Raw genomic sequence first — 12,309 nt, 5'->3', positions numbered from 1 at the left:
ATTGTGGTGGACCTTGTGATGAGCTTCCAACATTAAGACAAAAGAAATTACCCAAAATCCCAAAGTTCTCAAGGTAATCGATTTATAATGGTCCCTCAGGCACTATGGTGCTGTTGATTATAAAGGTAATATTCTTGCTGTAGCTCATCCCAATATTTGTGAAGCTGCCAATTGAGTAAGGGAGATGTCATGCAGGCATCGTGCTCCTTCTTGATATTTCCGTCAAAGGTTCAACTACATACGCACCTGTAATTATCTCCTGCCCTTTACCGCTTACAGACCAGCGAACAAAGCTGTTGCGTCCTGGTGGATTTACACAACGGGAGCTATTCTCTGTCATATTATCGCAAAGAACACAATCAGCCAGAGCTTTGTAATGAATAATGTAACAATAGATTCTACAACCTGCCATAATTGTACATGTGCCGACACACAAAAATGGCTGAATGTCGCACACACTGACTTTCTACCTCAGTGAAAGTCTCGTTCCCTTTGAAGGATTAACAAGAATGTCAGTTAAATGCCAAAGAGGGAAGAGCTCAGCTGATCTGAACGAGGGGTCGCTGTGTAATGAGTCCTGGGTGTGGCTCTGTACCACAGCCTAAAATAGTCTCTAGCCAGTCACCTTTGGCAGGAAGGCAACTTTTTCTTAGACATCTGCTTTACAAACTTGTTCTTTTTAGATGAAACGTGTGTTTGTTGATCTCACCTGACGTGGCTCTTCAAAATGATTTGAGTTCTGCTCTTTTATCTGTAGATCAGATTTTTAGACCCAGGCATCAAGAAGCGATGGTGAAATCTGAACATCTTTTTCGGTGTGTTGCTGACAATGAAGGAAAGATATAATAACCTTATCAGTTCAGTGCACAGCGTTAATTTGCATTCAGCACTCAGTGAAGCAAAGGCTGTCCTTTTGATGGGATTAAAATAATGTTAATTAAACAACAGTTAATGCAGCCCTGCTGTCTGTGAGGTGAGAGCTGCTCATGTTTGAAGAGTTCAGCTTTTTTCATGTGGCACATTCAAGGTGCACATAAAAGTATAGCTCTCATCTTGAGGTGGATTTATGTCTTTAAGTTTAACAGCTTTTTTTATTCCTAGGACTGTCTTGAGAATTAATCTGAACGTTAAAAAAGGTGGACGTACTCTCTGCAGATTTTGCAGAGTAGGCAAATTGTGATTTTTCCTTTTGACAAAACAAAAATGTTTTAGATAAAACTAACTGACTACTTACAGTTCCAGTGAAACCTTTAAATATACAGTGGACCCTGTCATTCATGGGGATTAGGTGCCACAACCACCCTCAAAATATGTGAATAGATTGACAGCTTTGCAAATGCCAGCCAATAGCATGTCAAGTAGCATTTTGCCTTGGTATTTCAGATATTTTAGACATTGTTGCACAAAAAAACCCACACCAATAAACAATTTTTTTGCATATAATTTGGAATTACGTTACACAGAAAAATCTGTGAATACTGATTGCAATGCAATCAGTATAATAAACTAAATGCTTCTGCTGCTTGAACTTCAACTCTAACTGCAGATTAAATCTTTAACTTTGACTTCAAAAGTTTTCCAAATCTAATAAATTAAAAGAAAAAAAGAAAATCTAGACGTTTGGAAACTCAGATATCTTTCGCCTCCTAGTTCTGCAAATGTAAAAAACATGTACTAGTTGCACAAAATAATTCAATTTACATCTAGAGTACAGTAATAACATACACTCCTACTAATAATTGGTAAGTTGCACCTCCACAACAGGCATGCTGGATATTTGAACGTAGCTTATGGCGGCCAATACGAAACCAATTTAAATTGGTTGGTTTTCTGACATTTAGACAACATTTCAACATAGTCTTTCAATTTTCAATGCAGTTGACGTTGGAACTTTGAGTATATGAAGAACTTGAAGGCAGTCCTCAGTTATCCTGTCCATTTTGTCAGCTTTTAGCGATGCAGCCCCTCAGCATACTGCTGCCACCACCATGCTTGATATTTAGTACAATGTTCTTATGTCTGAAACGGTTTTCTTCTGTGTTAACATTACACTTTTCCAGGATAAATTAAATTTAGTCTTTTTTAAAGAAGTTTCAAGCTTTTAGGTTAATGGTTTTGGTGCAGAAGCTTCTTTTTGGTCAGCACCCTATCCTTCCTTGTTGTTGTAAAACTGGCTTCATTGTGTTTTCCAGTACATGTTAGTGGATAAAGCAGGTTAGTATAAACCTTGTTGAAGGTATTCTTAACATCTCAACCTGCAGTCAAGACCATGTCAGGAACCCAACTATGTTAAATAAACTCAGCTGAATGCTCAAATATCCATCTAGTGCTATACTTTGGAAATATGATAATGGCTACTAGTAGTGAGTGATCATGGTACAACTTGAAAAGACAAATATCATTTAGGGTATATACATATAGTGTATTTAAAATCATGCTGTTTGCAAAACTTTGATCACATGTGGGTTATTGAAGTCCACTGTAAACTGAAACATACAGAAGTAAGTAATATTTACATACAAGCTCAAAAGTCAAATATTTTGATGAAGTTATGTAATTAATTGTGAAAAATGGGAATTCTGAAAATTCAGAGCACTTTTGCATTTCCCTGTGGTGTGTTCAGAGCTTCGCCCCTCTGAGTTTTTTTTTCACAAAGCACTCTGGGCCTTGGCCAGAGAGGAGGTGCTGCATTTGCCTTCCAATGTTTACACCACGGGCCAAATGGGAGCAATCTAACCTCTGAAGACTTCTCCAAAGCTAGCTTCCACTCTGCACTGTAAAAATAACTTGCTTTTCAAAAGCCTTTTAATTCCCATTTAAACCAGATGGATCACTGGTGAAACAGATGCCTGGTGACACACCATGGGTGCATTATGCTTTGCCCCAATAAGGTTTCCTCAAATTTTTACTTTCATTTTTATAGAAGCACTGCACGAATGTATTATAGCATTCACATTTTAGTGAAATTAGTGAATCATTCTGCTTTTTATCTCATGTATTGGGATGTTTTTGTCTTTTGAGTTTGTGAAGATATAATCTGATTAGGTTACCTAAAGGTCTGTGAGAGCTGTCTCTTCCCTTTGTCACCATGTCTTTGAGGGGAAGGTCACAGCAGGTAAAGCCACGTGTTACTGTGGCACAAGGATGGGGGGTTTCCATGGTAGTTGCACTGTTTATCTATTTATTTGCATTTGAGGGTCTTTAGAGGTTAAGAGTGACTTTTTTAATGTTTTAAAGTTGACACATATTTCTTATTTATACTGTTTTTATTTAAATAGAAACTATATTTAAAAAAATATAGTTTAATTTCATTCCAACATAAGTTAATTATTATTATTATTATAAATAAATAACAGTCTACAATTTTCCTCATCAAGATGTCTTTAAGTAAATTGTATATACATACACTAAATAAATAAATAACATGCATAATAACTTCATAATTTAAATGTTTAGTGAGAATAGGGTCTCTTTGTAAGCAATACTAATAATTTACGTTATTTCATGTTAAAATGAAAAGAATGTTAAATTATTATATGGATACTCAAATAATTATATGCAATTTAAATTATTTGTATTGTGTATTTGATACATTATTGTAACATTTAAATTATTATAACTAAATATATTATCAATTGTATTCAATACAAATGATGCCTTAACACATAACAAGAAAGAACAGCAAATACAATTCCTATCATTAATTTTGGCACTTTTCGTTCTTCATATAAAATTTCTAATTATACTACAGTATATAATGACATCTTTTCAGTATTTCTATTTATACTGATTACACGCAACAATATGTCATCCTAGCATGCTGCAGTGTAGGAAACCCTTTGAATCAACAGATTTCACATGTACCTGCCATAAGGTGAGCCACGTAGGGGGGCAGCCAGAATGCTTCTTTGACCCAATACGACCATATGGCCCCAACACGGTTTCCCAAATACGGTCCATATGGTGAAGGAACCGCTGTCGCTGCCATCGTTTGGTTTCTTGCAGAGTGTTCTTAGCGGTTCACGTCGAGTCTTTTATTCTTGCAAATGGAGCTGCCATCTTTGCCCACATTCATTTCCCCCAGGAGAGAGAAAATGAAGACTGCAGTGGTGGGGGTGGACAGTAATTGTGGTTGCAGGAAATCTGGAAACTACAAACAGTCTGCGGCAATCAGTCAATGTTATTTGCACGAGGGGCATGTCATGATTCATCATAATGTAATTCTGCTGCCCTGATTGATCAGTTTATGAATATGACTTGACATATCCAACTGCCAAAAGGTTTACAGATGAAAGCAGTGCTAATTGTGCTGTTTAGTGACCTGGCTAAAGATTTAGATATAAATCTGCTGCACTGAAATGTGATTTGAGGACGTTATCTTTTTCATAAATATCATTGCAATTTCTGGTTTATAGTTCTTCTTTCTCCCCTTTGTACTGGACGATATACGCAGATATTCTATTCAAACAAATTGTCGAACTGCAAAAGTTGTCTTTGTTACTGTTATATTTAAATACATTGCACAGTTCTTTATTGATTTTGGAAAAAGTTTTTTGAAGAGCCACTCTGGAGGCAAAGGTTGTTTACTTCTGCTCTAGATACTGTAGGTTTTAGGTTTTAAATTGGATTCGTACTCTGGGTCTTATATAGATTGCCACCAAAGCCATGTTTGATATTTTGGGAAATTTTCACAATAAAAGACGAATCTGAGATCTCAGCCTGTTCTTTTAACACTGTATTGAATGGGGATGATACAGTCCATCAAGTGTATGACCATTTATCCATGGACAGTCACAGGGGAGCCGATGCTTATCTCAAGTGGTCATTGGGCAAGAGGTGGAGTACATCCTGGACAGATTCCCAGTCCATCACAGGGAGACGCAGGACAAATAACCATGCACACACTCACATCTAAGGACAATTTAGAAAGACCAATTAAACGAACAATCATGTTATTGGAGTAAGGGAGGAAGACAGAGTACCTTGAGAAAACTCATGTATGCACAGGGAAAACGTGCAAACTTCAAGCAGCAAGTCCCCAAGCTGGGACTGAAACTCAGGACCTTTTTGTTGCAAGGCAGGAGTGCTCCTAACCGAGCCACCATGCAGCTGACAGTCCAAGACTGTAAAATCTTACTGCCATTTAAACAGTGTTAATCTAAGTTTGTAAAAAAAAATAATTAATTAATTTTAAAAAGCAGCATTTAGTTGTTTTGCAAGTTGTCAAAAGTGAATTTTGAACTGGAAATGTTCTGACACTCGAGCAACATCAGTTATGTTGGACTTTGTGTGTCTTGGCTTGACTTCCTCTGGGTCAGTGTAAACACTTTCCCAGGGCGATGACCTTCCACCCTCCTCATCTGCAGCCGACTCTGTGTGAACATGTAGTGGGTGTCTGCAAGGGGCTCTCCTTACAGCGGATGGGTGCTGATTAGCCAGGCTGCCGGGGTCTTTTGTTCTCTTCAGACGGGGGTATAATTGTTCTTTGTTCAGTCTTCTCCATCTCTTTGAAGTCTCTCATTCAATTTACATGCTTACATTTCCTTTGTGTCGTCTCCTCACTATTGTATTCTCCCTCTCCCTTTTTTTTATCCACTGGATGTCAGACCCTTGTCTTGTAATTATGTAGCAACCTATAGCGACAGATGAATCAGATATTCATGTTAAATATTATTGATCGTAGGGCAAGCCTTAGGCAGACTCTGACATTTTGAATCGCCGTTTTACCAAATCTTGAAAAACTGAGAAAAATTGCCTTCTTTCATTAGCCTTCCATGCAACAGTATCATTATATCAGACCAATGTTCTTCTTCTCCTCAGATGAGGAATGTCTTTGACAGCTACTTTAAGGGCGGCCACTTCAGCTGTGATTGTTTTCTACGGTTGTTGTCATAATTAAAAGGAAGATCCCTGGTACTCCCAGTGTTAAATAAACACCAATGATACTGAGGTTATTTTTTTTTACCCAGCTAGCATAATTCAGTCTTTTTTTTAAATTAAATGTGATACACACATTCATTGGCTTTTTACACCCTGTGTTATCTTAATAGTACAAATGTCAATGCGTTTTCTTTGAAATGAAATGAAGTGGGTTGACAATTATAGACTTAGACTTAGACTTACTTTATTATCATTTTGGATGCACAGGGTGTATACAGAACGAAATTTTGTTGCATACGGCTCAGAACAATGTTTTGAGGTTCTAATGTTATGAGGTTACTCCGGAATATAAATCTAAATATAAAATATAAAGTGCAGGAATGACAGTAAAATAGAAGTTATTTAGCTATGTACATGTGCAAGGTATGAAGTGGAGACCAGTTTTTGAGTGCAGTATATCTTTTATTTTTTACAAATAGAACCGTTAACAGCCAAATCATTTCCAGTACAACAGACGTCTCTCTGAAACACCCTAAGTAGTAAATAGTGTTGCCTTGTAAAACAATATTCAAAGGAAATAGTGTCAGGAGAACAGGGAAGCTTTTCTGAGTTGGCAAGAAGATGGATGGAGCTAAATACAGGGAAATCCTGAAAAGGAATCATGTTGGATGTATTTAAACATCTGAACTGAGATTGTAATGATGGTTCTGTTAGACACCAAACTTTGATTAAGAAAATGTTTTGTTCCAGCTTGGGTTGAACATATTTAGCCAAAGTCCAACATGTTGTTCTACTTTGTACTATGTTAACTTTATGGAAGATCTATTTCTATGCCAATGTGAGTCAACAAATACCTCTACTAATGTCTTATAGATTAGATATCTATAAGCTAATGTGTTCCAAGAACTTTATACTCAAGAGTATTTTTATGGGTACTATTGTTGTAGCTATAATTAAACTTATGTCATGAAGCAGTCAAGCAACTGAAACAGCGGCAAAGAAAACAAGAGATAAAGAATAAATATTCAAAGTTACAGAAAATGTAAATATATTCATAGTAGCGGTGGTTCACCTTCCACCAGGACATCAACCTTAAACATGCAGCCAGGGCTGCAATAAATTTCAAATTGCCTCATCAAAGTGCTAAATAGACTCTCAACCCAAACTAAACTTGAGATACTTTCAAAAGAAGAGTAGGAAAACATTTCAGATTTGATATGTCGAAAATTGGTACAGATATACTCCAAAAGAACTACAGCTGTAATTGGTGCAAACGGTGGTTCAGCAGAGTAGACTCACTCAAGTTGAATTTATGCCACACTTTTCTATTTTTATTTTTGAACAATTTTAAGTTAATTTCTTCTCTTCCTTCTGTTTCACAATTTGTGTTGGTCTATCATCTGTAGTATGAATAAAACAAATTAAAGTTTGTGTTTGTAACATGTTAAAACCTAAAGGGGTATGAATAATTTTGCTAGGTACTGTAGGCATTGGAAGCCAGTAGAGGAGTGTGAAGGAAAAACTCCCGTTGGCTCTCATTGCCAATCTCCCTAAGGACAGAGCTATGAAAGCGCACATAAAAAGCATTGGCAAGCCTGCCAGAGAATGGGGGCAGCCTCTGAGAAAACAAAAAGATGGCTTAGTGCTTTTTTTTTCTTTGCACAGAGACGATAGTGAAAACGAGGAGAAGAACAAGAGCAGATAAACCTGTTGCCTCCTCCAGTTGCCAAGGGCTACCTGTTGCTAATAAATGTCTACATATGTGTGTTTATTGTCTGGAGACAGATAAAGAACGCAGCTGCTAATGTGCTGAGAGAGACTTGGCTCATCTACAAGCACACCAAGCTGATGAAGAAGATCGACCACTCCAGGGTCCGCAAACACCAGCGGAAGTTCCTGCAGGCCATACATCAGTGAGACCACACTTCGTACTCCCCTACATCCATGCACGGGTGCAAACAAACCCATGCACACCACTGTGGTTGCAAAGCCAATGAGGCATTTGAAATCAGCTGTACTTTCTATCCGCCCACAGGTTGAATCCAGTCTGATAATCAGATGAAATGCACTAATCTCTGCACACACACTCACACACACACACACACACGCCAACATACAATTATTCATTATCTGCTAAAGGGCAAGTTCAGTCCAGGCAAACACAATCAGTGTGTTGTGTACCATTAGAGGCTCTCTGTTCATTATATCATCTCAACAGTAGGGGCTGATGAAACATGAACATACAGCACAACCGGTTCTGTTCTCTTATTTAATTCAAATCATGTTTCTTTTTGTCTTCCTCTCTTGTTTATTCTCTAATGGTTAAAAATATTGTGAGTTGCCATCAAAAGCTAGAGACAAGAGCTATAAGACTCTTAATTGTAACGTAGAAGGGTTAATCCTGACATGTAAGACCGGAAAAGGGGATGGGAAGTCAACGAGTGATGAACCAGGGTAATTTATTTGGGTGAACACATTAAAGTAAGTGATTTTTCCAGGTTAGAACCTGACAGTGTAACTGGGAAACAGTCTCATAAAATCACTCTTCACTGCATTATAATGGAGGCTGCCACAGGACTTGATGAAAACACAGATTGAACCACTAATTATTGTGCTGTGTTTTGAGCGTTAAACAGGTTCTGATTATAATTGGACTGAGGTAAGATGATTTATTTAATTTTCATCCCCTGCAGCTTATTTCCCTGAAGGCGTTATTCCCATTAGCTTTCCTTCATATTAACCTCAGTCCTACTCTCTTTTGTGTCTGCATAGGCTTGTCACAATAACAAATTTTGCTGAGCAATTAATTGTCTCAAAAATTATTGCGATAAACGATAATATTGTTTGAAGACCTTTTTACACTGATTTATTGGAAATTACATAATAATGCATGCAATTTCCTGCCAAAGATAGATACACGTTATTTTCAAAAGAACACTAAACACTGGAACTGATAAACAAAACAACTAACAACAAAAATAAAATGGATTCTCAGTCTCCATTAACAAAAAACACACTTGAATTAAAACTAAACAACAGAAAGCCAAAGTGGAACTAAATACTGCATTCAACCAAAAGAGTGCAGATTATGAAGTCTGTATATTATGTTGCCCTTCAGTAATAATTAGATTTAAATAGAGAAAATGGGCACATCCGACTATCTGATACAATAATTCACACTACATGATTTTTTTGCCACGATTTTCCCCTTACGACAATCTTAGAAAATTGGGCGTTCTAAGATTACCGCTTGCGATTTCGTAACCGATCATCCTGTAGTGTATGGTGTGTTACGGTAGATCATCTTGGCCCATCCGATCCAAATCAGGGTTTTCCCCAACAGGGAGCTTAAAGCAGCCTGTTGAATGTGACAGGTAGCCAATCAGAAAGCCCGGATTCTCCTCTGTACTCTCTGAGGGGAAATAACAGAGGGGAATCCCAAACAGCTGACACAGGGCATCCGAAGTCCAGCAGACATTGGAGATGATATGCGGAAACAACATTAATGTTTATTCAACATTTCATGCAAAGAATATAGAAATGACAAGGAGAGCAGTTGGAGCGAAATTGCTACCGCAGTTGATAAACCCAGTAACTTTTCAGCTGTTCTTTGTTAACGTGACATAAATAGGTTATAATGATTTTCATTCAGTCAGGACTGACACTAGAGCCACATGCATTGCAGGTAGATTGTAGTAAAGCATTGATTAATGCCTGGTTTTAAAATTAGTTAACTGGACTTGTAGCAATTATTTTGTGCCCTTTGTTGGACACCACATGGCTGGATCGAACCCAATTGAACCGTTATACCTAGGATTTCTGTCTGCTAGTTTGTGGTCTCTCAGGTTTTGAAAATGGGCCGACAATTGGCTGACAGCTCTAAGATCGTGCAGTGTGCGCTGGGCTTTATACTAAGGAAATGAGGAAGGGAGGGTCAGTGGAGAGCACCGGAGTTGAGCCTTTTTTCATTCAGTGTCATCAACAGAAAGACAAAAAGGTCGGAAGAAAGATAAAGCCGATAATTAAAATGAGGTCGATAGTTTTAATTTATCGTGCGATTAATTGATTTATTGTTTATCGCCACAGGCCTATGAATGCAGTTAGCTCATGCAGACAGCTACAACATTTTTTTAGCTTGCACTCATTGTGTTTATACATTCAAATTTTTCAGAGAGGCACTGCAGGTAAAAATGAATCCAATCCAAGCAAGGTGACCGATGCTTCAGAGAGCTGTTGTGTGGATCCAGAGGGATTATCTCTGTGGGCTGACCACTGTGTATTTACTGGGTTTCACCTCTGTTTGTGAGCTTTATCTGTGTGCACGTCTGTTTGCAGATTACGCAGCGTCAAAATGGAGCAGAGGAAACTCAGTGATCAGGCCAACACACTAATAGACCTCTCCAAGGTGAGATGCACAAACTGTACACGACATTTAGCACTCTGGCAGTACTGGAACCTTGTGGGAAAATATTACACTCTTTTATGACTACAGTCCCCTGCAGTCACTTCAATATACAACAATTTGTTTTGCCGGATTTTGCCTCTGATTCCCAGCTGGGCAAAATCTACACTTCTTGGGAATATCCAGCATAGCTAGTTGGCACATAAATCAACACATTCACATGTAAAGCGTAAAAACATGAATCTACAGCGACTGGAGGAGAACAAGTCTGATCTGTCAGTCAGTCTAACATATTGGAAAATTTAGAGTTGAATCTGCATGAGATCGGGTATTGTGAGCTGATTAAAACCGACTCAAAAGCCAATAAAAAATAAGGAAGGTGGGTCACATTGGGAGGGGCCAGTTGTCATGCATTCTGGGTAATTTGAGACTATACCTGTCAGTTCTGCTATAAAGCTGGCAGCCAGAGAGTAGACAGTGAAACAGAGAGAAAGTGAAGGGAAAATCTGAAGGGAAGTCGTATTTATGCTGAGAATTTGTCCAGTTTTTTTTTCTTTGCTAATGTCAAAATAAAATGTGGTAAATGTCTTGGATTAGTATGAGGAATGAACTAGTGATCTCTACTTCAACAGCTTTGACCGTTTTATTAATTTACATAATACATCAATATTTAGTAAATCAAGCACAGGCACTTGTTATAAGCATACAAACCCTAATCAATAAAATTATGTGCACCAGTTTAGTAGTTTTATTAAGACCAGTGCAACGTCTCCAGAACATAAATTAGTCTAAACAGCAGCAGTTTTGGCCAGGAATATCGTTTCCTCAAAATTGCATTAAAGAATCACAGAGCCTGTGCAGCTTATAAAGTCCATTTTGGGGGGAATGCCCACAATAAGCTACATTTGAAAATCAGCAGTTTTCCATTTCCTCCACATCTCTTGCTTCTAAGTGTCAATATTCTTCGGTACATGCTGGAATCTTGATGTTGATGCACTTAAATTTTACACTGTTTGGTGTCAAAGTTTGGTTCTGCCAAAGGTTTAAATAGCTAGCGTGGCTACGAACAGGGAAATTACCAGGACCACTCCCCATTGGTGCTGCTGAGGTTGCAGCTTTAATATTTGTAATTGTCAGCAAAGGTTTTTCTTGCAGCTCTCAGTGTGTTATGGAAATGTATCCATAACGGTTACAGAGACCAATAATTAACAACACAGGATTCTATTCGGGTAGTTATATTAATTAAGTCGCTCCCGTTCTTCACTGTAAAAGTTCCTGTCCAACATGCTTGGTGTGACCTTTAGAAATATAGTTACAAGCCTGGTTTAGTTTCATTGACTGACATGAAGTTTAAAGTCAGTGTCACCTGAAATACTGATGAGCCAAAGGATGATTTGAACAGATCACCTGTAAACACATGAGCACATGGGGAAGTAGTTTGGTCATTCTAAGCAATTGTGCCTATTGCAGAGACAATTATCCCCTTTTCAGCTGATCTATATTATTGGAAGAACGGCACCTAGCTAGTTAATTAGATGGGTCATCTGGTTGACTAGTAAGCAGATTAGTTCAGTTAGTCTCATAGCTTATATCAAAAGCTTCTTTTTTTTTTTTTTTTAAAAATGCTACCTTAAAACAATCTTTGGTTTTTTGCTGCCAGCTTGTGGAGGGAATTCAGGGGAACTCCTCTTCTTCTGGCACCCTGCACAGCTGACTGGCAGCTTGTAGCATCGCAGACTAGAGAAACATCAGGATTACATTTTTTAAACTGTGGGATACCTTGAATTTAGAACCAGCTACGACTTGTTCAAGTACTGAAATGTGAGAAGAGCTGCTCTACTCTGGTAGTCAATCTCTGACTGTATGTCTTCTTTTGCTACTAATATCCTCTTTCTTTAACGAGGGAACAGTTCTTCGAGATCTCCTCCCCTTCAGGCATCACATACAGTTGACAGACTGCTCACAACGATAAAAGAAGTTCAAGCCTCATGAACATGATGCTATAATATTTTACTGGTTTTTAAACC

At 37.9% G+C, this 12,309-nt stretch overlaps 1 protein-coding gene across 2 annotated transcripts in view; it reads left to right on the top strand.

Annotated features, from left to right (window-relative positions):
• kcnn3 (potassium intermediate/small conductance calcium-activated channel, subfamily N, member 3) overlaps positions 1 to 12,309 on the top strand; it is an 85,094-nt gene that overhangs the window by 67,884 nt on the left and 4,901 nt on the right. For both annotated transcript variants that reach the window (XM_028013068.1, XM_028013067.1), the window contains exons 8-9: positions 7,666 to 7,793; positions 10,216 to 10,285. In XM_028013068.1, the coding sequence (XP_027868869.1) occupies positions 7,666 to 7,793; positions 10,216 to 10,285 (198 nt within the window). The remainder of the gene's footprint in view (positions 1 to 7,665; positions 7,794 to 10,215; positions 10,286 to 12,309) is intronic.

Source organism: Xiphophorus couchianus, chromosome 3, assembly GCF_001444195.1.
Source record: "Xiphophorus couchianus chromosome 3, X_couchianus-1.0, whole genome shotgun sequence".
Classification (NCBI taxonomy): domain Eukaryota; kingdom Metazoa; phylum Chordata; class Actinopteri; order Cyprinodontiformes; family Poeciliidae; genus Xiphophorus; species Xiphophorus couchianus.
Note: the sequence above shows the minus strand (reverse complement) of the source record. Positions and strands in the feature narration are given on the sequence as shown.